This window comes from Erythranthe guttata, chromosome 4 (assembly GCF_056151865.1).
Source record: "Erythranthe guttata isolate IM_541 chromosome 4, IM_541, whole genome shotgun sequence".
Classification (NCBI taxonomy): Eukaryota; Viridiplantae; Streptophyta; class Magnoliopsida; order Lamiales; family Phrymaceae; genus Erythranthe; species Erythranthe guttata.
The window spans coordinates 4,457,143-4,481,064 of record NC_142536.1 but is presented as its reverse complement, the minus strand read 5'-3'; the positions used below and the strand labels follow the sequence as shown (position 1 = coordinate 4,481,064).

The following is a 23,922-nucleotide window of genomic DNA, read 5'->3' as shown; positions in this document are numbered from 1 at the left end:
GAATGTAATTATCGATACCACAGGGACCTTACAGTTATTTAAGCTTACCTCAGGGGGGTGTGTGTAATTTACCCTAATAATAATAAAGTAAATGAAATAATATTTGATAGAACAATAGAACAATGACAAAATTACCAACCCTCGTTAGGAGAGTTGGTACCTAGCCTTTACCAATAGGGTAATGGTCTAGGGTTCGAGTCCCTCCTCCCTCCCCTACTTCCCCTTGTAATGGACTTGAATTTACTCAAAAAAAAAAAAAAAAAAAAAAAAAAAAAAGAACAATGACAATTGATCTCGTCATAAATTAAATAACAACTATACAAATAACTTGGTACAAAAATACTACTAAATCTTCCCTATTTTAAAATTATAAATATGATTATTAGTTTTGTTGATAACGGATATTATATTAAGTATATTTTTGCGCGGTGTAATCATGATTATTTTACGTCGATTTTGAAATGTAGTAAAATATTTGAAAATAACTTAATTATTAGCAATTATGATTAAGACATTAATGTTCTTTTAAAATTATTGTTCAATTTATTGTTAATTTCATAATTTTTTAAATACTATGCTTGGTGATATATATATATATATATATATATATATATATATATATATATATATATATATATATATTTTTATGTGTATAAAATGAGTAGTGACAATATAATTTATTACATGAAATAAATTTTTTATTACATGAAAATTGAATCTAAAAATACGGAAGAAAATAAATTGAAAAATAGAAGAAGTTAATACAAAGATCAAAAAGATCTGACTTTTTGATTGTTGACTTTTGTAAGAATTCCGAACGAAACTAATATCCACGTGGAAACTAATTTGCATTTTCCTTTTTCTTCTGTCTGATAAATTCCAATAAATTTGGTATTGGAAATCCATTTCCATTTATTTGAATATCAATCAATTACTGCCCAGCACACATTTCCGACAGTCTATTTCGACGAAAATTCCATATTTAAATTTTTTTTTTTTATTAGTATGCAGAAATTATTCAATGTTTATTTAAATATCTTTGCGTCTGTGATGTTGACGTGATTGTTGATTTATTCACTGGGGGAGAAATAATCAAGAGGCATGCTGAGCTGTTCTTCAATAAGAGAGGAAATCATCCGAATTTATGCGTTGTGAGTGAATTGGGTGAATTAGGGTTTGAAGCTGGATCGAATTGATTTCAATTTACTTCGAAGATTGCAGGCGTCCAGGTTTTGATTTGGGGCTCGATTTTATTTAAGTTTCTACTTTAATTGTGGGGGATTTTTGTTTTTTTTTGTGATTTTATTGTTGTGAATTGAGTTTCGGTTACTGGGTCACTGCTGGAATTCAGAATTAATAAGTTCAGATATTGGGATTTTTTATTTTAGGGTTTGTGTTCATGTGTTTTTGAATTATTGACCAAGGAAAGTGGTTGTTGAGATAAATTCATTCCCAATTTGGGCTTTGTGTCTTATTGAGTATTAAGAAGGCGTTAGATTGTGGATTTTACTAGAATTCGAAATCGAAGAGGATCGAGACTTGTTGCAGCTTTTTCTAGTCAGTGAATTGGTGAGGAATCTGAGGGGGTTCCATTGTTGAATTGGTTTTACTTTGATTGACCTCGTAACTGGATTATTTGACGCGTATTCCGTTTCGTTACTTGGGGGTGGGGGTTACAAATGGATATTGGAGTTGGAAGGAAATGAGAATATTACAATGAGAGGGAAAAACGGGTTGTCAAGTCCATGGACTCTCCGAACAGGACATTCTCCGATCTGATAGGGTTACTCAAATCATGGATCCCTTGGCGGGCGGAGCCCACACACGTGTCAAGGGATTTTTGGATGCCCGATGAGAGCTGTAGGGTATGCTACGAGTGCGATTCACAGTTCACCTTGTTCAACCGTAGGCACCATTGCCGCCTCTGTGGCCGGATTTTCTGCGGCAAGTGTACTTCGAATTGGGTGCCCGCACCTTCCACCGAACCACCGAACGCTCCACTAGAAGAGTGGGAGAAGATCAGGGCCTGTAATTACTGTTTCCGGCAATGGCGGCAGGGACTGGCGGCACAGCCAGTTGAAAATGGCGTCCAGGTGGCCAGCCTGGATCTCATCAGTAGTTCCACATCATTTACTAGTTTCGTTAGCTCTAAGTCGAGTGGAACCTGTGACAGCAGTAGCGTTACGTTTGTTTCAGTGCCACAGTCTGCTGGATTTAGCCCAATTTTATCGGAGGAAATAATAATGGAAACAACTGTAGAAGGACAGAGTGATGCAGCCATGGATCGTGCCGTGGACTTTGGAGAACAGAACCTGTCTCAAAACCAATCTGGATTCTCTCCAAACAGGTTCTTTCCGCATACCTCTTTCTGCGTATCGAACTAAGCAACATATTTGTGATAGATCTAGATTGTAATATATTTTTTGGGTTGCCTAATTAGTGAAATCACATTATGTTAAGTTAGCTAGTCAGTCCCCTTCCGGATTTTGTTACTGAGTGTGTGGCTCTAGGTTGAATTGAGCATAGACATTTGAACCCGAAATTTGTTTTTATTTTTCATTTACAGAATTAGAGTTTTGTGGTTTATAAGTCTGCTCCGTTATTCCTTATAAGTAAGAACCTCAGACAAATGGGAATTGCTTTATAATAATGGTCTATGTTTTTTCCGTTCACTGCTTCTGTTGCATGTAATTTCTTATTGTATGATGGCTCTACTATGTGTAGGAACCTGATACAAATGAAAGAAGCTACTTTACAATTGTTGCGTTTGGGTTTGTATCTTCTTCTGCTGCATGTAATTTTGACACTATCTGATCTCTGTGCAATTCTTAAGAATGCATGTATCATAACTGATTTGGAGTCAAACGTATAAGCTTCTTTACTTGTTTTTCTGTTCTTTTGAGGAAGGTTAGTTTCTGTATAAGGATTTTCTTTTTTGGTCGGAAGGGTAGGTAAGGACTTCTTCAGTGATTTAGGACTGGTGTAATGGTGCTTATCACTGTGCAAGTAGTATACATTTATTCGTGTTGGAGTTGTATGTGCCATCAAAATCCCGAGAGCTTATTTTTCTAAGCCTTCAATTACTACCCTCCTGATTTTGTTTATTCATTCTAAACTTGTAGGTTATTATCATCATCCATTTACATTCTTTTTTTTTTTCCTATTCTTTTTTAAAACAGAAGTGATGATGAAGATGAAGAATTTGGAGTGTCTCACATAGGTTACTTTGGTCGTGTTCACTATGACGACATTGACAAAGAATATAAATCACGTAAAGTTCATCCTGCTGGAGATGCTGTTGATTCAAGTATGGGAAGCTACTCACTACAGAATATTATCGATTCTCAAGATCCTGAACAAGTCCAGCATGTTGAGCAAAAGGATGTTGAACATGATATTAGTGACGAATGTGTGGCACCTTCTTTATACGTGAATGAAGATATGGATACTGAACCTGTGGATTTTGAAAACAATGGAAATCTCTGGCTCCCTCCTGATCCAGAAGATGAAGAAGATGAAAAGGAAGCACTTCTATTTGATGATGATGACGATGATGATGATGGGGATGCTGTTGGAGAATGGGGGTATTTACGTAATTCAAACAGCTTTGGGAGTGGGGAATTTAGAAACAGGGACAAGTCAAATGAGGAGCACAAGAGAGCCATGAAGAATGTGGTTGATAGTCATTTTCGAGCTTTAGTAGCTCAGCTCTTGCAGGTGGAGAATATTACTCCAGGGGAGGAAAATGACAAAGAAAGTTGGTTAGAAATAATCACGGCATTGTCATGGGAGGCTGCTACGTTATTGAAGCCAGATATGAGCAAAGGCGGGCAAATGGATCCAGGTGGTTATGTTAAAGTGAAATGCTTAGCTTCTGGACATCGAAGTGAGAGGTAACGATTTGAGTGTGTGTGTTAATTACTTTTGGATTTTCTGGGCTGAAAAATTATATGTTTCAATGTTTATTAGTTTTATTAATAATGTGTTGATTGTGAAAAGAGTAAAAGAAAAATAGTTAATGTGTTGAATTACGGACATCTCATTGAATCAGCCTTAACGGAAAATTGATTAGATTACAATCCATGGACAACTAATTCACCGAAATATTCGTCTTTCTCTTAATTATTTTCTATGGTTTTATTGGATACTTTGGATAATATAACATTCTCATTCACAGAAAGTTATCCCCTAGACAAGTTAATCTGTTTTCCTGTATGTGACGCAGGCTGTTCTGGTTGACTTAAGATATAAAATACTTTCTTGGTTGATTGAGGTTTGCATTAGGGAATGGCCGTGTTTTAATATCAGCTCAAATGGATATGACTTGACGTAGGCATTTTCTAATTTCTACAGATCTATATTGAGTTCATTAACTCTAGCCCAATGGAATATCTAACATTGAATGTAGGATGCACTATATGCATTTAAAGCAGCATCTCTATGCTTCAGCAGCTTTTCTTTTGTAACTACTACCAATGTACTCAATATTTTCTAAGGTTGTTTCATTTTTTTAGTTCTACTGCTGACGAATACATTTGGCTTTGTTTCTCATGTATCTTTGTAACAATTATTTTTTTCTTATTAATGATCCATTTTATGGAATAGTATGGTGGTCAAAGGAGTTGTTTGCAAGAAAAATGTGGCTCATCGACGAATGACATCAAAAATTGAGAAACCTCGTTTGCTGATACTTGGAGGGGCTCTTGAATACCAGCGGGTTTCTAATGCTCTTTCTAGCTTTGATACTCTGTTGCAGCAGGTTGAGTCCATTAAACTTTTCTGGCCATTTATTTATCCAGAAACATTTTAATTGCTTGGTAATAATCTGTAGTTTATTCTCATACTATTGTTTTTATATTGCATCTGTTCCCAGGAAATGGATCATCTTAAGATGGCTGTTGCAAAGATAGATGCACATAATCCCGATATTCTTCTGGTTGAAAAATCTGTTTCCCGATATGCACAGGATTACCTTCTTGCAAAAGATATCTCGCTTGTTCTTAATATAAAAAAGCCGCTTCTCGAGCGTATAGCTCGGTGCACAGGTGGCCAAATAGTTCCTTCAATCGATCATCTGTCATCCCAGAAAGTAGGTCATTGTGACATGTTCCGTGTTGAGAAGTATTTGGAAGAGCATGGCAGTGCTCATCAGGCTGGAAAGAAGCTGGTGAAGACATTGATGCATTTCGAAGGATGTCCAAAGCCACTAGGTTACACAGTGAGTTGTCACAATCTATACATGAATACCAATATTTTTATATTTTAATAGCTCAACTCTTATGGGCGATCAGCTGTATTTTCAAACATTATATTGACGTTACTGCAAATGCTGTTTTAATTACCTGGGGTGCATAAGTTTGGCTTCTGAGTTCAGTGAAGATCTAAATATATCTCATTAATGATTTCAGATATTACTTCGAGGTGCCAATGGGGATGAGTTGAAGAAAGTGAAGCATGTTGTACAATATGGAGTTTTTGCGGCTTATCACCTTGCTCTGGAGACATCTTTTCTTGCCGATGAAGGTGCCTCTCTGCCACAACTTCCGTTGAGTGCCTCAATCACAGGGGCACTTCTTGATAAGCCATCAAAAAGGATTGATAGGTCCATTTCAGTTATACCGCATTCTACGGTCCCAGAAAATGAGAAATCTCCTGGCCCTCAACCTGTCGGCGAACCACAGAGGTCACGTAGTGTGCCCAATCCAGACCTTTTGAAAGCAACAATTGCTTCCATTCATGGAGAGCATGTAGAGACATCTAACCTTCTTGCTCCAACGAGTTCTCAGCACGCTGAGTGCCTCCCTGCCTCATCTTCTTTTGAAGGTTTTCAATATTCGTCTATGAACGACCCTTCTCTTGGCCATGCACTAGGAGAAACAAGCACTATAGATTTAGCCAGGACTTTGGAGGCAAATAGTTTTGAAGGAGAGTTATTCAGTAATGATTTTCAAGATTCAAATACCACATTCGTGTCAATTAATAAAGGTGTTTCAAAGATACCCGCATTGCAACTTGACTCCAAACCTCAAATTCTCGAGGAACATTCTACTTCAATAGAAGAGTTTGCACCTTCCCCGTCAGACCATCTAAGCATCTTGCTTTCCTTGTCATCTCGATGTGTGTGGAAGGGTACTGTCTGTGAAAGATCTCATCTTCTCCGGATCAAATACTATGGAAACAATGACAAGCCTTTGGGTCGTTATTTACGAGATCATTTATTTGATCAGGTACATCACTCTCCCTCTGAAAAAAAAAGAATTATATCTGTTGTTACACATGTTCTAGGTTCGTTTCAGACTGTGAGGGTCTAATCTTTTGTGACAGAATTATAGATGCCGCTCATGTGAGATGCCCGCAGAAGCTCATGTTGATTGCTATACTCATCGACAAGGTACCCTTACGATCTCAGTTAAGAAACTGTCGGAAATTCTGTTGCCCGGTGAGAAGGATGGAAAGATTTGGATGTGGCACCGTTGCCTAAAGTGTCCAAGAGCTAATGGCTTTCCACCTGCAACTCGAAGGGTTTTGATGTCTGATGCTGCATGGGGATTATCCTTCGGAAAATTTTTGGAGCTAAGCTTTTCAAATCATGCCGCTGCAAGCAGAGTGGCAAGCTGTGGCCATTCTCTACACAGAGACTGTCTTCGGTTTTACGGGTATGATCTCTCGACCGTCGTTTTTGTATCGTCTGGTCATTTTGACAGTCGTTTATATGTTTCACTTTTTTATGAATCTCGAAAAACTCAAGAATAAATAAAAAATATCATTCAAGCAGTTGGACTGGGATATTCATTTAATGTCTGTGGCCTATTGTGAATGCTTTACGATGTTGCTTTAAATGCAGATTTGGAAAAATGGTTGCTTGCTTTCGGTATGCATCAATTGATGTTCACTCTGTCTACCTGCCTCCTGCGAAACTTGATTTCAACTATGAAAGTCAGGATTGGATAGAACAAGAATGGAATGAGGTGAAATGAGTATGCTTGTTTGTTTTTGCTTCCGTTTCAGATTTCCAAAACTCTAACTGTCCTAATAATCTTACAGGTTGCTGGTCGGGCTGAGCTTTTGTTCTCTGAAGTGCTTAATGCTCTTCGCCTTCTGGTGGAAAAAAGATCTGGATTGAATCTGCTCAATAGTGGCATGGAGGTATCTGAATTTAGACGACATTTAACAGATCTAGAAGGGATGTTGCAGAGAGAGAAGTCTGAATTCGAGGTATCGTATTAATTTAGAATGCTTAGTTTTCTTGTCTATATCAAAAGATTAAACGCGAAACTACATTGAGAGATTCCCCTCTTGAGTAGATCCCCTTTTAAGTATGTGGGTGCTGAACGATGTTTGAAATTTGGCGTTTGAAATTTGGCAGGAGTCGCTCCAGAAAATTTGGAACAAAGAAGCAAAACAAGGTCAACCAGCCATTGATATTCTCGAGCTCAATCGACTCAGAAGACAACTGGTGTTCCAGTCTTTTGTGTGGGACCACCGCCTGCTCTATGCAGATAGTTTGGATAAAAAGAACAAACCAGACTACATGGAGCCCACCTTTTCAGAATCCAACGAGAAACCCCTCTCTGTTACAGATGAGCTCTTACATATTAATGTCCCAGTTAAGACAGTCGAAGTATTCGACTACTCTGATCCTATTGCAGTGGAAGCAAAACCTGTACCAATCCCTGAAGATGGAGATCAATCCCCGGTACTTCATCAAAAAACAGATGCATTTTCCAACTCTGATCCAATTGGGACAAAAGCCACTGATGAATCTGATACTATGGAATCTGATGTTACTACTCATCCTAGTACCCTGTCTGAAGGGCAAGCTCCAATTTGTTTGCCAGATACTCTCGATGCAGCATGGACCGGCAAAAACCACCTTAATGAAGCAGTTGAAGTCTATAATAATATATCGACCGTTGGATTGTCCGTAAAGCCAGACGTGGAAGACCATAGGATCGAGGATGTAAACGTGAACATGCCTAAACTATCCCCTTCACCGTCTTTTATGGCTTACAAAAGTTCAGACCAAATTGAAGACACCGCCAGCTGGCTGGGCATGTCGTTCATGACTTTCTACAGATCACTGAACAAGAATTTCCTAGGCAACGCTCAGAAACTGGACACAGTCGGCGAATACGACCCCATTTACATTTCATCCTTCCGCGAGTCGGAAATCCAAGGTGGGGCCAAGCTTCTCCTGCCTGTGGGTGTCAACGACACCGTTATTCCGATTTACGACGACGAACCGACAAGTGTCATATCCTATGCGCTTCTTACACCTGAATACCTCGTCCAGCTGTCAGATGAGCCAGAGAGGCTGAAGGACACAGCAGACTCGATTTACTCCATGCAGTCTCTTGACTCTGCGAGTTTTCAGTCGTTTCACTCGCTGGACGAACTGATGCTGGAAACTTCTAGAAGCCTTGGATCTGTAGACGAGTTCATGCTGTCCTCGACTTATTCTCGTAACTCCTTGCCTTTGGATCCGCTCTCTTATACGAAGGCTTTGCATGCGAGGGTGTCTTTTGCGGATGAAGGACCCCATGGGAAGGTGAAATACAGTGTTACTTGTTATTACGCAAAACGTTTCGAGGCCTTGAGGAGGATATGTTGTCCGACGGAGATTGATTACATTAGATCTCTGAGCCGGTGTAAGAAATGGGGAGCGCAAGGTGGTAAGAGCAATGTCTTCTTTGCCAAAACTTTGGACGATCGGTTTATCGTTAAGCAAGTGACTAAGACTGAGCTCGAATCGTTTATCAAGTTTGCTCCTGGATATTTTAAGTATCTTTCTGAATCAATTGGTACTGGAAGTCCGACATGCCTGGCAAAGATTCTTGGGATTTATCAGGTTTTTTTTTCTTTCCGAGCCGTTGAATCTTTATCACTATAATTTGTTTATTTTGCTATTGTCACAACTAGGGGTGGAAAAAATTGTTCCACAATCTGAAAATTTCTGATCGGATTTGGCAGTTATAAAAAATTCCGTTCCAATTTCCGCCCCTAGTCACAACAAGCATTTTTCTCTTAGTTTCTCTTCTCATCACTTGCATTACAAAACAGAGAGTTTCTTTCATTGATAGACATTATTAATAATTTTACATGGTCCTATTTTGAAATCCAATTTTTGGTATTGATAATTTTAGTTTGCATGATGATGGATATGGAATATTCTCATTAGAATCAAACTGTGTTAGTACTTTATTGCGTTTGCTTGCTATAACTTTCCGAAACATCATGAATGATTTTCTTCTTTTTCTGTTGAAAAAGGTTACAACCAAACACGTTAAAGGCGGAAAGGAGTCGAAAATGGATGTGCTGGTAATGGAGAATCTTCTTTTCCGAAGAAATCTCACTCGGCTTTATGATCTTAAAGGATCTACAAGGTCACGGTACAACCCAGATTCTTCCGGAAGCAACAAGGTTCTGCTGGACCAAAACTTGATCGAAGCAATGCCCACTTGTCCGATTTTTGTTGGAAATAAAGCCAAGAGACGATTAGAAAGAGCCGTTTGGAACGATACCGCTTTTCTCGCTGTAAGTTTGTCTGCATTATCTTCTATTATTTATTTTCTCTTTAGCCACCTTGATTATTATTATATTGATTAAATATAATTTTATCACAGTCGATAGATGTGATGGATTATTCGCTGCTTGTTGGGGTAGACGAAGAGAAAAACGAGCTTGTGCTTGGTATTATAGACTTCATGAGACAATATACATGGGACAAACATCTCGAGACTTGGGTTAAAACATCGGGCATTCTTGGTGGGCCCAAAAACGCCATGCCAACTATAATTTCTCCGAAGCAGTACAAAAAGAGATTCAGGAAAGCAATGACAACCTATTTCTTGATGGTCCCGGATCAATGGTCACCTCCTACAATCATTCCTAGTAAGTCGCAGACCGATTTATTCGAAGAAAACAACAATGCACAAAGTACAACCTCCGCTGAGTGAAAAAAACCTTAAAACTTGGGAAATTAAAATTCCCATTGCAGTTTTTTTACATGTTTATTACGTGCTTCTTGTGATGTGTCTGTGGAAGCGCCTGTCTGTTGTTTTTCGGGTTTATGTTTTAGAATTAGAATTCATGATTATTTTGTTAGAAAAAAAGAATTGAAAAAAACAAGGCAAGTTTTAGCCATGAAAAAAAACCCCCCCACAGGTCTACATATTAGATGACCTCCCCAAAAAAGGTTTTTTTTTTTAAATATATAATTTTTTTGTTGTTGTTGTAAACATGTTTTGTTTTTAGACAATTTCCCCCCATTGTTTATTGGCTTGGAAGTCAAGTGTATATCAATTGGTGATGTAAGTGAATTTGTATGTATAATATGAGGTGTTGATATAGTTGATAAGTTTTGTGTATTTGGGCTGGTTACTAATAATTATTGTAAAATGATATTTTATCTCGTATTTTAATTTACGGATATTTGTCGCGTCCGCATTATTACCATCGTCGTCGTCTCGTTGTCATCGGTATACACGTGTTGTATATTTATGAGATGGAATAGCATTTTATGATCCAAATTTAATTTGATAGAAAAATGAAGCAACAAGAGAAAGTAACATAGTTGATAGTATATATACTCTTTTATCAATCTCTTTGTATTTTCTCATTGGGTCATATTTGTAAACAATCGACCACCCTTGAGGTAATGTTAAATTATAAAAAAACTCCTCAGTTTTGGGTAATTAAAACCATCCCCCAACTATAAATCTTCTTACACGTCTACCATTGCAGTCTCATATTTAGTGGAATTTTTTAGATTATGTGAAATATGCTCCAATTTGTACCCGTTTTACCCCATTTGAGCTCTACATTTTAAAACAAGATGATCGTAAGATGTATCTCTTGGCTTGTAAATCTTAGACTGTGGTGCACTAGAAACTGCATTTTTGCACAAAATAAGTACAAACTAGAGAACATTTCATGGAATCTATAAGATTATGTTGAATTTGATACTATAAGGATGAACATGGAAGAAGATTCATAGTTGAGGGGCTTTGTTGTAATTATCAAAACATAAGATATTTTTTCGTAATTTGATCTTATCAGGAATGGCCGTAATTTATCATAAAATAAATATAAGACGAACGTGTAATTATAATTATTAAAAAAAAAAAAAAAAAAAGTTAAGCAAATTTTGCAAGGTTATAACTTATAAGATTAATGTTTGGGCTAAATTGGTCTTTTTGTAATAATAAGAAAAGCCCAACACCAAGCCGCAACCGGGTCACCCGAATACCCGATCCATTTTCTTGGTGCTGTCTTGCCCGACAAGAAGAAAAGCTCCTCCACCTCAAAACATCAAAAAACCCATATGAAAACTATTTTCCTGCTAAGCTGCTTCTTCTTCTCGATTCAAAATTAAGGTGGATTAGGGTTCACAGATCCGCTTAGTTCTTGGATTATCACAGTTTTACTCGTAAAACCCTAGTCTCTCTCCTCCTCCGCGCAGCGTCGAAAATGTTTCTTACAAGGTAAATTTACAATCCGCATTTCGTGGTCAGCTCTTTTGATTTTTCCTAAATGGTGTTTTCTTTTGGGGCTGAATTTTTATTTATTTTTTGGAATGAATTGAAGGACTGAGTATGATAGGGGAGTGAACACTTTCTCCCCTGAAGGCCGATTGTTTCAAGTCGAGTACGCCATTGAAGCTATCAAGGTTAATTCTTCTTACACTGATGATCTGTCTGTAATTTTATGTGGGTTTTGTCTGTAAATTCATAGTGTTTGTGTTTTGTTTCAGTTGGGTTCGACTGCAATTGGGGTTAAAACCAAGGAGGGAGTTGTTCTTGCTGTTGAGAAGCGCATTACATCGCCTCTTTTGGTATGTTTTATCTTTTCGATCTTTGCTTTGTTTACTATTATCGGTTTGTTCGAATTTGAGAGACTGCGTTTATGTCCGATTCTTTAGTGGTGGAACCGTAATTTTGAGTTTTAGTTGCATATGTATAACCGAGAGTAGTTAAAATGAGATCAACAAGTTCCCGTTGTTTAGTTTGTGCGATGATCGAATGTAATGTCGCATTGAGATTTTCTTGACGCTACATACTTTTTTGCTCGTTTCTTGCAGGAGCCTAGCAGTGTTGAGAAAATTATGGAAATCGACCAACACATTGGTTGTGCCATGAGCGGCTTGATTGCCGATGCACGTACCCTAGTTGAACATGCGCGAGTTGAAACTCAGGTACATTTCACCTATAAGTCCGATATACTATGTTGTCGGTGTATTTTTTTTTTTTATATTTTTTTGCTGCTAATATGGCACTTTTTGCATCTTCAAGAATCATAGGTTCTCGTACGGTGAGCCCATGACAGTTGAATCCACTACTCAAGCTCTCTGCGATCTTGCTTTGCGTTTCGGTGAAGGCGATGAAGAATCAATGGTTAGTCAAAGAACAGTTTCGTTGGCATTTCTTATTCATGGTTTTGTTCTGATATGACAGTTATCTCCTTAACATGCATGAACCACTATTATCATTTAGCGTTCTCCGATTTGAGTATATAATTTCAATCTGTATTTTCTAAGAGCTGCTTCTGCGGAATCTCTACTGCTTCTTCTACTCGATTAGCGTCTTATAATGCATTTTGGTCATGCTAATTCTTGAAAACATGCATATATATATATATATATATATATATATATATATATATATATATATATATATATATATATATATATATATTCATGCCTCTAATGGAGTGAATTGTGATGCACAAATTCTGCACGAGGACATTAGTCCCAGAGAAGTTCCAAAACTAATTAAGGCCTCGTTTGGTTTGGGAGATTAGCCATGATTAACTAAATAAATGGACTTTGTTTGATGTTTTCTAAACCCAATAACTCCCCGGGTCGACCGAGAAATATTATGTTATCATGCCTTTTCGGGAGCTTTTTGTTGGACCTTCTGGGGTCCAGTAAAACAATTGGGTGTTCATGAGATTATTTAATCTTATCTTGGTTAATCCTATCTTGGCAACCAAACGAGGCCTAAATGGATTGTTTCGTGGTTCACTTGATCTTTTGCTCTCTTGGACAAAACACAAATTCGAATTTTAGTTTTTATATCTAATTTTCGTTTTTTACTATAATGCAGTCGAGACCGTTTGGTGTCTCTCTTCTAATTGCTGGTCACGATGAGAATGGTCCCAGCCTGTAAGTATTTCTTCTTTTTTAATTGGATGAAATGCGTGCAAACTGTTGTTTCTATCTTGTTTCCTAATTTATACGAAATTTTGTAAAAAAATAAAAATAATTCAGTGTGACATTTGGGTTTTAGTTGTTGAATGTGTTATCATCGGCAGACATCCTATTTATTTAATCACATCTTAATAAGGCTCTTTACGTACTGATTGGCAAAATATAAAAATCAAGTCTTTGGGACATCCATTCAACCTGGATTTCATTACCATTGTCTTCGTGATTTTGGATTAAATTACATTTTTGCCCTTATACTCAACCGAAAAATCAACACTAAGATTGGATTTGTGATGCACAGATACTATACCGATCCATCTGGCACATTCTGGCAATGTAATGCAAAAGCAATTGGATCAGGTTCCGAAGGTGCTGACAGCTCGTTGCAGGAGCAGTATAACAAGGTAATTTATTTATTGAATTGAAATTTATTATCTAACTCAATTAGAAGTTTCCTGCAGCAACTAACTCGAATTAGAGTAGTTTAATACCTTAGGCCTCGTTTGGTTGGGTGGATTAGCCATTATTAACTAAATAATTGGACTTTGTTTGATGTTTGGTATCCCCAATAACTTACCGGGTCGACCCGCAAATATTATGTTATCATGGCTTATCTTGCCTTTTAGAGGGTTTTTTTGTTGGATGTCCTGGGGTCCGATAAAATAATTGGGTTTTCATTAGATTAGTTAATCTTATCCTGGCAACCAAACGAGGCCTAAACGAATGTCTAAAATAAAAAAAGAATAAAAAAAAAAGAAGCTAAAAGCAAATATTTCAAAATTTTGATTTGCGTGCATTACTACTACAGGATCTAACCATCAGCGAAGCTGAAACGATTGCACTTTCGATCCTGAAGCAAGTTATGGAGGAAAAGGTACGTGTGGATTTATAATGCGGATTTTACTTTAATGCCCTTATCCATATTTTGACACGTGTCTTATCTCTGATTGGCTGTCATCAGGTTACACCAAACAATGTTGACATTGCAAAGGTATCGCCTACATACCATCTTTACTCGCCTTCTGAAGTTGAAGCAGTTATCGCCCGCCTATGAGAAGAAAACTTGTTCGATCTATTTTTAACGATCTTTTATGTACGGACATTGATTTTGTAGAATTACTATGTTAAATGATTTCTCTAAGTTTCGGATTATACAAGAATACGCGTGTTTAGGGTTATGTTAAACTTTCTCATCACTTTAAGAATTTGAATTTTTTTTTATTTGGACTTATTATCCTGCTCTTCTTTGTGAGATGTTTTTTTCGGGTTTTCGTGTTTGATTTTCGCTAATTGTTTCACTTTACTGGTAAGATTAAGATCTCTCAAGCTTAAAATTGAGTTGAAATGGCATTTTTACCCTCGATGTATATGATGAAATATTTTGTGTATTTTTGTGTAAAAGGTGTACATTGTCTTTTACATGATATTGGATTTTAATGTTTTTTATTTGAATGCCATACGATTATTAAAATAAATAAATAAAGAAGCAAACAAATAATAAAAGATAAAAGAATTCCTAAACAATTAAACCAAGAAAACCTTGATACTCTCATTCAACAGCAAATCCTCAGCCAATTATCAAAGTACACAAATGGACTCAGTCAATTCTTTATTAAAAAAGCAGAGGACAAAATTGTCATTCTTGAAATTAAAAAAGTAGAGGATAAAATAGTCATTCTTGAAATTAAATAATTCAGCCTCTGAATTCATCCATAAATTCAGTGTGGAATTTGGTGAGACGAGTAATAATAGCTGATATTCTATCCTCTTGTGGCAATATTGTGCACCTTATATGCCATGTTCCATCAACCTATATATACACCATAAATAAATAAATAATTAAAAAAAAACAATCTTTATTTAGTTTAATTACAGAACAGTTAATATTTTTTTTTGATAATTACAGAACAGTTAATAATAATATGGTTTCAGTGTAGTTTAATTTACCTGTCCAAATCCAGAACCAGGAACAACAACTATACCGGTAGCGTTAAGTAAACGACGAGCATAAAATGCATCGGGTGCCGTTTTAGCCTCCTTTGCAGCTTCCAAGGCTTTGTTCGGCAAAACAATTCGAGGAAATAAATACATTGCTCCTTCCGCCCGATTGCAGCTCACTCCTTCTAATCCGTTAAACGCATCTTCCAGTTTCTGTACGATCGGAAAAAAATCGAGGTTAATGCAATAAAAAAAAATTAATAACCTTTAAAAAAAAAATACTCTATTCATACTAACTTGAGCCCGCCTCGCTAGTGATGATAGGATTGCGTTTTTCTCCGCGAAATAAGAATCATACGATTCATCTCCCACCTGTATAATTATTATTTATTTTTCGTAATTTCAAGAAAATATATATTAAAAGTGTCCGAAATCGGGCAATTAAGAAGTATAAGTGTATATAACCTTTGGAGGGTTCATTACAAGGCTTGCGAGAATCTGACCGGATATATTAGAACAAAGATTAACCGATGCTAATTTGTATATTTGCTCCCTAATCTCCGGACTAAAGCCCGTGATCTCCATGTAACCTCCTCTTTTTCCACATTCTCCGTAGTAACCTGAACGAAAGAAGTCAAGAACGATAAAAAAAGCTCGTTTGCTAAGATCGAGGGTTACGTAATAATTGACGTGAATTTACGAAAGTACCCTTCGACACGGACTGGAAAGATACTAGAGCAATATCTTCGTCTCCGTAGCCCATCGACCTGGCTACTTTCTTGAAAGAGTGGAACTGCTTATCTGGCACGTAAACGTTTTCTTGATATACCTGAAAAAAAACCATTTTTTACATATTTTCTGAAATGCGAAAAAACGAAATTTCAAATAATCGAAGTACGGTTGTGTGATGTCGAAAATCCGATTTCTCACCTCGTCAGCCAAAAGAACAAGCCCTTCCCTTTTGCAGAAATCGACGATTTCTTTTTGGTTGTTCTCAGCCAGAACCTTTTAAGACAAGCAATATTCAATAATATATATCGAACGACGAAACAAATATCAAGAAAACGCAATTGGCCGAACAAGAATTTACCTGCCCTGTCGGATTGCCAGGGTTTATAACCACCAAAGCTCGGACGATAATACCCTTCGACTTTGCCGATTCTAACTGCTTCTGAAGCTCCGATACCTCCATTCCCCATCCAGCTGCTTCGTCTAGATAATACGGAACCTGTCAAAAATATCAAAAGACGTGATATCTGAAATTTCACAAGGTCGACAAACAATTCAATTTCAACGTATTTAACATGTAATAAAACTTACAAGAGTGCCTCCGTGGAGCGCGATCGAAGCGGAATAAAGAGGGTACTGAGGAATCGGACAAAGAATGCCGTCTTTCTTTGACCTTATCAATAGCTGCATCATCATATGAACCGCTGGGCTTGCGCCATCTGTCAAGAAAAGATCGTTCGGATCGACCGGGAATCCGTCTCGGGCTTCAATCCCGGCAGCAATTGTGTCACGCAGCCCTTTGATACCCTGATTTTTTATTATAGAATATAAATGGTAAACGTTCGATATATATTATATATATACATAATTATAAATATATATGGTCTCGTGAAGAATGCGTTTGTTTCGAGGGTAGGTTATTATTTGTTACCTGACTGTGACTATACGCACCGGTTGCTCTCCCGGGAATCTGATCTAGAATCTGAGACGCTCGTTTTATCGAATCGCCACTACGTAATACACAAGAAAATAAATTTACGCATACCGTTTAAAACTTCAATCAACATTGCACATGAGTATATCTTCAGCATTAAATAAACATGATCATCAACGAATCGACGTACCTAAATAAAACCCGTGTTTCGGATTTACCCAAAATAGCAGGATGGTCACATAAAGCAAGAACCTGGAAATTACAAGGGAAGATTTTACAACAATCATAGTACTTTCTAGAATGATGACATCATATACATATATACACAAGTGTATGTATAAGTATGTATATAAGATACCTCTCTGAAGAAGGTGATTGGCTGTTGGCTAAGGGATTGCGGATTTCCGATGTTGCAGTACAATATCTACGAAAGAAGACGACGAAAAGTAATTAAGACAAATAATTACCAAATAATCTTTTAATGAATGTATATTATATTATTGAAATGGATAAATAGATACCTCATCAAAAGGATGAGAATTGGGGTTGTTCTTCAATTCTTCTTGTATTTTCTTTACACCAAAACAGGGGAAAATTAAAATTATACACACAAGATTATATATATATATATATGATCAGAAACCATATGTATGTATGTATATCTATATAGATAGATATAATTGATTATATATACCTGAGCAAGGATGACGATTTCGCCACGAACTGCATACTCGCACTCCAAAACCTGGAATATAAATAAATTACTTTGGATGTTATTTTAGTTAACAAAATTATATATTAAGCCTATAAATCCACTAATTAGCAACTAATATATATATATATATATATATATATATATATATATATATATATATATATATATATATATATATATATTGAAAACATGAATGAAAGGCGATGATAAAAAAAGACCTGATACAGACTATCAATATAGAAAGACAAACGCATACATAAAGTAATTAGAAACACTAAGAACAATCATTTTTAGCAATTAAAAGAAAAAAACATGAGATTTGTACGGTGAAATCACAGAGAGAGAGAGATTTGAAAAGGGAAGAAATGAATGAATCACCTTGGGGTTAATAGTGTCAATAGTGATCGGAGTGGAAGCCATGAAATTAGAAGAAAATGTAGAGAGAGAAATAAACGCAGAGAGAGAGAGAGAGAGAGATTAAAGATGAGATTTTTTGGAGAAGAAGAAGAAGAAATGGGATGCTACGCTACGACGCGGAAATGGAAATGTAACTGTATGTGGGTGGGGCCCATTTAAATCTTAATAATTCCTGTGTCCGCAAAATAAAATCAAAATAAAATCAAACAAAGTGGGGCAGCAAGCATCACATTCACATCATTCCAGATATGTGTAATGTCTCTCTGTGTGTGTTGGATTTAGTAAAAATCTTGTCTTTGCAATTTTATTTTTCCAATAAAAATAGTACAATATTTATTTTGTTACTTTTTATTTGGTAATTAAGGAATTTGCAGTTAATCAATTATATTGGTGCATTACTCTATAAAGATACACTCTCGGATAATAGTTTGTAATAAAAAAACGAGGCCGCTTAAGAATTTGTGTCCCAAAATGTCAAATTTGGCTGTTCGTCTATTAAAGGGGATCCGGTTGACAAGTCTATAATAAATCAATGCATTAAAACCGTTCAAACGTAAAAAATAATAAAACTAAATATAATAATAATAATAATAATAATAATAATAATAATAAATGTCTTTTTAAATTTATTCATAGAGAAGTGAGCCTCTAATCTAGAGGGCAGGTGCTAGTTCCTTTCAATATACGTTGCCAACATTAATTGACAATTAGCTGGATTTTTTATTGTAGAATTTGAGTCATCTTTAAATTAAAGTTGAAACTCTTATTTTAATAAGATTTTATATTCAAAGGCAAATTGCAGTCAACCCCTAATATAAAATTTAATTACAATAATAATTCGATCTTGTTTGAATAATTATAATTTAAAACCATTTATTCAATTATACATTGTCTTATACTTTTTCTACTGAAAGATGGATTTTTTTTCATAATACAATACATAATTGAGAGAGTTGGTTGTAATTTTCAAAACACGATAAATTTTTAATCATCAAATTAAAGTGTGTAACCAATTTAATTTTACAAGAAAATAAAAAGGGAAAAAAAAGTATAGAGAAACTAGTACACAATTAATGACTAGGTAGAATCAAATGCCACACTAGTAGCAGGCAGCCATGAAGAACCTTCAATAAATGAGCCCACATTATATTTCAAGGCCTGGGCCGCCGTAATATCGGGCTTATACCCGGCCCACGTAACCCGCCCACCCGTACCCGCTCCAGCCCCGGTATTCCGATACTCCGCGTAGAAAATGGTGCTCGGCGGGTCCACATTCGCGACCCACGAAATCCATCCTTTCGCATGCAAGAATCCACCAATAGAAGTTTCCATGATAACCGTAGTCGAAAAATCCTTCCACGGCCGGCCCAAATAGGTGGGGGCCGTTAGATTGTCCAACGGGCTCATCGTGCACCGTTGGATCGACATCCCGGTGTTTTGGTTAGGATCTTTCTTGCCCTGCGCGGTAATCGTGACGAATTGATTGGACAGAGGCTGCCTCGGCATGATGTTGCAGTTTTGGAAGACGACCGCGGAGTTGCCGAATATGAAGTCGATGGTCCCCGTTATGTCGCAGTCGCGGTAGAACTGACGGTTGGAGTGGGCGTAGAGCGTGTCCTGGAAGCCGTCGAACGAGCACCGGTAGAAGACCGACATGTCGGAGCCGGACCGGAGGGCCACCGCTTGGTGCTTTTGCGCTCCGGCGGTGTTTCTGAACCCTATGTCTCGGGCGATGAATCCTTTTCCGGCGACAGCTGGTGACGAAAAGAAGCACAATTGCATAGTTAATATTTTTATTAACCAATCTTACTCTTGATCATATGAGATTAAAGAAAGTATGTGTGATATCTATCTATTAATTCTCGAACAATATTATTTAGGTTAAAAGAAAGTGTAATTTCCACTTTTCCTCATTTACTTTGACTCGATATCACTTTACCCTCTTCTACTCTCAATTGCATCGATTTGCCCTCTGTACTTGAAAAATTCTCTCAATGTGGCCCTCGCAGTTAGTTTTCAGACATTTGACCTTAACACCGTTTGATCTAAGTCTAAAAATTACTAAAAAGCCACTCGTTCCAGTTTAAATAATTATTAAGAAAATAAAAAAATCAAGACAACGAGAAAACATAGTCCAGGAAGTCAGCCACAATATTTTTTTTATTTTTTTTTATTTGAAATGGGAATTCGATTTTGAACAAGAATAAACATTAAATGCACATGGTGGGGGATCTGAAATATGTTGAACTTAGAACAAAAAGAAAAAAAAAAAACATTCAAACTATTTTTAGTGGGTGGGTACAATAATGCAGCAAACCACATGGCACTTGGCAATATCAAATCAAGACAATGTGGTCTTTCTGGTTAAGGGGATGTCCTAATTTTGAAGGATAAGCTCAGTTTCACATGCCTTTGTTTCTTCGCCCACCACAATTTCCGGCACAATTTACATATTTGGCCCCACAACTTTCCCTAATTCTCATTTCACACCTATGTATTAACTATTAACTAATAACTAATTTAGTCCTACATTCGGCATGCATCTAACTCATTAATTAAAGTCCCTTTAAGAAAAAAAAAGAATATTATATTAATTAAAGGAAATAAATAATGTGTCATATGCAATCAATGATGTAGATGGAGAAATATGAGCTTATTTCTATGCTACACTACACCCGGTGACCCGATGAAAACTACACCGGGTGATTCTTTTTTACTATTGATTTACACATACCAATGTGGGTGTGTGTGTATTTGTGTGTATATGAATGTTAAAAATCTATGTGATGCAGCATAGAATGGATCGAGAAATGAACTAATTGATTTTGAACTAACCGAAAGTGGCGGTGGAGAAGGTGGGCGTGCCGTCGATGAAGTTCTTGCTGCCGGAGATAATGGTGGCGGTTTTCCCGTCGCCGTACATCATCACGTTCCACAGCGACTTCACCAGCTCCACATTCTCCACGTACTCGCCGGCCTTCACGTATATCACGAATTTCGTTAGGTTCTTCTTCGGGATCCTCGCCACCGCCTCGTTGATCGTCGCCACATCTCCGCTGCCGTCCGCCGCCACAATCACGTCCGGCTTCGGCCGAACCTCCTGGAGCAGCCTCCGCTCCCTCGCCGCAACCCACGCCGGAAACCCCATCTCCGCCGCCGGCGCCGCCGCCAGCAGCCGCCGCCTGTTGAACGGAATATCGAAATCTCCGAGAAGTCCGAGGAGTTTGGACACGATGGCCAAGCTGTTGCTGGCGAACTCCGTCGAGTTCTTCGCGAGGAGCTTGATTTCTTCCAGGAAGGGGGCCTTCGCCTCCTCCAGCGCGTCGAGGCACGTCTCCTGGTCAGTTACGGCGGTGCTCAGCCACGTCTTTAAGTCGTCGATTCTCGACACAACCCCCTTACCGCCGCCGTCGACGGAGGAGATGGTGTCGTCGAGCGAATCGACGGCGTCGCTCAGCACGGAACCGCAAACCCTCAGCGCCTCCTTCACAAGCGGCTTGTCCGTCCTGTTGGCGTACTCGCCGGGGAAAGCGGCGGAAAGCCTCTTCAGAGAATCGACGGCCACCATTAACGAGAGCTTGAAGATATTCCCAGGGTTTGTACTGTTGCCAGATTCCAAGCTGGCGAAGCAAGACTCCGGGTACTGCGTCACGCTGCAGACCGACTTAATGGCGGCTGACGTGGAGGTGGGATTCGCCGCCGTCGCCGGAACTCCGCCCTTGCTGCGGCGGTGAGCTACAGTTCCGGCGACAACTCCGACAATCAGCACTACCAGCAGAACAAGTGAGACGGAGAGTATGATCACGCGCTTTCGGGTTCTTCTTCTGAAAGCTGCTTCCTCTAGCGCGTCTACTTTGCCGTAGCCCTTGAATGAATTAACTGTCTCCATTGATATGAATCTTTGTTTTTTTCAGATTGGTATTTAGATGTTGATGAATGTGAGATTCAGACACAGGTTTTTGGAGAGGTGTTTGTCGTGTTTTTATACTAGTGCGCTTTTTGTTTTTTCTTTTTCCGCTTTCTAAAAAGGTGGGTCCCACGTACCTCGGCCCCACACGGCTAAACCACCTCTACGTAATTAGGAAGATACAAGTTGCGAAATAGCCCCCGAGGGAATGTATAATTACGAAAATGCCCCTCTTGTTTGTATAATTACAATCACCCATTGGCTATGTATTGTCGTATACGTCCACATTTACAATGTTAAATTTACCTAGAGGTGTTTATCCGGTCGGTAAAATTGATCGAATCGAATCGAACCTAACCGAAAGAAAATTCGTACATGTCGATTAACGAACCGTTAATTCGGTGTGGTATATTAGTATTCAGTTTTATTTTACTTTATATATATATATATATATATATATATATATATATATATATATTTATATATGTAATATTAGTAATTAAACTAAAATTAATTATAAATAAATAAATAAATAAATCAGTTTTTTTAAATATTTTTAATAAAATGTTGGTAATTTAGTTAATCAATGAACCAAACCTTAAAAGTTATGGAATTTTGACCTACCACAATTTCTGTATAATTTTACCGAATGAACGGCCCTACATTTATCAACTAGAGGGATTTTTTTTTATAAGATAATATCTAGTTGAGTTGTTGAGGGATACTTGTATTTACGAAAACATGAGGGGTTATTTTGTAATTTGACTTTACATCGGTGGTCTTAATTTGCCCTAGTATTATTTAGCATTGAGCTTATGTCCGGGTAGATCCTGCAGGAAATAGTAATTCTGATAGACCAATTCCTCGGAGGAGGAGGACGGAGTCAACGCATTGACGATGATACCCCATGCATTAGGAGTTGTACCTTCAGATAGTGGGATTAAATTATCCCAGGCTGTAGGATAAAGACAGCCGGATAAAGGGGTTAACTAATCAGGACACACAGAAACAGACACAAATCTACGCGGGGGAAAAATTTCTCCAAATGTCTGTTCCGTGATTATCGCATTATCTATGATTAAATAAATTAAATTAAATTTTCATGGTGCTTCTAGAATTAATTAAATCAAACCAAGCAATGGAGAAAAACAAATTAAAAAAATCAGGCCGTTTAATTCGAAATAATCCAAAGAAATAATTTTAGTCCGGGACGTAATTTATGTCCGTTTTTCTCACACAATAGGATGTTGGTATAATTAATAACAATCTGCGTAAACGAAATTTTTTTACTTGTTTGTTGAAAAGAGGAATTGTGAAAACCACAAAGAACTATCGAGGCTTGCCGAAGCAATTGCCTTAAGACAATATTTCCGGGCTATCAACGGTGCACAGTCTCTTTCCGGTAGTCTCCCAAGGTACAACGATCGGTTGTCGAATATTTGCACGAATATTTGACCCATGACGAACTTGAACAACGAACGAAACTTTGACGAAGAGAAAGAAAAATATAAAGAACTATCTCTCAATTGCCAATTAAATTCAGTACAAAATTGGCCTTTATTTATAGGTTGTAGAGATCCATTCACAGAGGGATGCAATGGTTGGAAGAAGCAGAGAGATGTGTCTGTTCTTTTTACCGAGTTCAAAAAACGTAGGAAAATTAATTGGTCATGGGTCAATTAATTAAATATTGGGTTTGGGCCAAATATTTTATTATTTAAATTTTGGGTCAACTAATTTGACTAATTACTAAATGTCCCCAAAAGTAATATTTGTGGACACCTAAACCAAAACTAGTCCTATCACTCGATCATATTGAGCGCACATCTTTTGAACTTTAACTATTTAATCAAGACAATTTTCATTCACTTTACTTCATGATTATGATCAAGTAAATAAATGAGATTAATCTTTTCATAATTTAATTAATATTACTCAATATTAATTATTGGAAATCATGAAAATTCCAACATAGGAAACCCCAGTCGTTTCGTGCTCGACAACAGATGTACGTTCGACTCGATAGTAATCGCTTGGACCATCCGTTCGGCCATACGTCCAACTTGGTATACTAGTTG

The 23,922-nt window shown here is 37.3% G+C and overlaps 4 protein-coding genes across 4 annotated transcripts; 2 read left to right on the top strand and 2 right to left on the bottom strand.

Annotated features, from left to right (window-relative positions):
- The first annotated feature begins 867 nt into the window (after positions 1-867).
- On the top strand, positions 868-10,357 carry LOC105953345 (1-phosphatidylinositol-3-phosphate 5-kinase FAB1B). Its single transcript, XM_012977037.2, has 11 exons — positions 868-2,347; positions 3,180-3,893; positions 4,606-4,759; positions 4,874-5,218; positions 5,409-6,227; positions 6,325-6,656; positions 6,845-6,968; positions 7,045-7,215; positions 7,367-8,848; positions 9,268-9,534; positions 9,624-10,357. The coding sequence occupies exons 1-11, from the start codon at positions 1,746-1,748 to the stop codon at positions 9,954-9,956; spliced, it is 5,343 nt and encodes a 1,780-aa protein (XP_012832491.2). The 5' UTR covers positions 868-1,745; the 3' UTR covers positions 9,957-10,357.
- An 831-nt stretch (positions 10,358-11,188) lies between these two features.
- Positions 11,189-14,425, top strand: LOC105953497 (proteasome subunit alpha type-5). Its single transcript, XM_012977196.2, has 9 exons — positions 11,189-11,483; positions 11,587-11,668; positions 11,753-11,833; positions 12,080-12,193; positions 12,291-12,392; positions 13,104-13,162; positions 13,506-13,608; positions 14,013-14,078; positions 14,166-14,425. Exons 1-9 carry the CDS (start codon positions 11,470-11,472, stop codon positions 14,256-14,258), a joined length of 714 nt encoding a protein of 237 aa, XP_012832650.1. The 5' UTR covers positions 11,189-11,469; the 3' UTR covers positions 14,259-14,425.
- Positions 14,426-14,728: 303 nt separating this feature from the next.
- Positions 14,729-18,332, bottom strand: LOC105955960 (alanine aminotransferase 2, mitochondrial). Its single transcript, XM_012979771.2, has 14 exons — positions 17,899-18,332; positions 17,500-17,550; positions 17,327-17,377; positions 17,164-17,229; positions 16,996-17,057; positions 16,803-16,881; positions 16,463-16,678; positions 16,233-16,370; positions 16,073-16,147; positions 15,851-15,971; positions 15,608-15,762; positions 15,440-15,514; positions 15,152-15,355; positions 14,729-15,014 (listed from the first exon to the last, which is right to left on the bottom strand). Exons 1-14 carry the CDS (start codon positions 17,938-17,940, stop codon positions 14,898-14,900), a joined length of 1,452 nt encoding a protein of 483 aa, XP_012835225.2. The 5' UTR covers positions 17,941-18,332; the 3' UTR covers positions 14,729-14,897.
- Positions 18,333-18,900: 568 nt separating this feature from the next.
- LOC105953575 (pectinesterase 1) lies at positions 18,901-21,910 on the bottom strand. The gene is made up of 2 exons (XM_012977274.2): positions 20,773-21,910; positions 18,901-19,691 (listed from the first exon to the last, which is right to left on the bottom strand). The coding sequence occupies exons 1-2, from the start codon at positions 21,824-21,826 to the stop codon at positions 19,015-19,017; spliced, it is 1,731 nt and encodes a 576-aa protein (XP_012832728.2). The 5' UTR covers positions 21,827-21,910; the 3' UTR covers positions 18,901-19,014.
- Positions 21,911-23,922: the final 2,012 nt, after the last annotated feature.

Excerpts from the sequence above, each read along its gene's own strand:
- LOC105953345 (XM_012977037.2), top strand. The coding sequence starts at position 1,746 with ATGGACTCTCCGAACAGGACATTCTCCGATCTGATAGGGTTACTCAAA. Across the intron at positions 3,894-4,605 it reads TCTGGACATCGAAGTGAGAG|TATGGTGGTCAAAGGAGTTG; the intron begins GTAACGATTTGA and ends TTTATGGAATAG. Across the intron at positions 5,219-5,408 it reads CAAAGCCACTAGGTTACACA|ATATTACTTCGAGGTGCCAA; the intron begins GTGAGTTGTCAC and ends TAATGATTTCAG.
- LOC105953497 (XM_012977196.2), top strand. Across the intron at positions 12,393-13,103 it reads AAGGCGATGAAGAATCAATG|TCGAGACCGTTTGGTGTCTC; the intron begins GTTAGTCAAAGA and ends ACTATAATGCAG. Across the intron at positions 13,163-13,505 it reads GATGAGAATGGTCCCAGCCT|ATACTATACCGATCCATCTG; the intron begins GTAAGTATTTCT and ends TGTGATGCACAG.
- LOC105955960 (XM_012979771.2), bottom strand. The coding sequence starts at position 17,940 with ATGGCTTCCACTCCGATCACTATTGACACTATTAACCCCAAG. Across the intron at positions 15,356-15,439 it reads CACTAGCGAGGCGGGCTCAA|AAACTGGAAGATGCGTTTAA; the intron begins GTTAGTATGAAT and ends CCGATCGTACAG. Across the intron at positions 15,015-15,151 it reads CTGGTTCTGGATTTGGACAG|GTTGATGGAACATGGCATAT; the intron begins GTAAATTAAACT and ends GTGTATATATAG.
- LOC105953575 (XM_012977274.2), bottom strand. The coding sequence starts at position 21,826 with ATGGAGACAGTTAATTCATTCAAGGGCTACGGCAAAGTAGACGCGCTA. Across the intron at positions 19,692-20,772 it reads CTTCTCCACCGCCACTTTCG|CTGTCGCCGGAAAAGGATTC; the intron begins GTTAGTTCAAAA and ends TTTCGTCACCAG.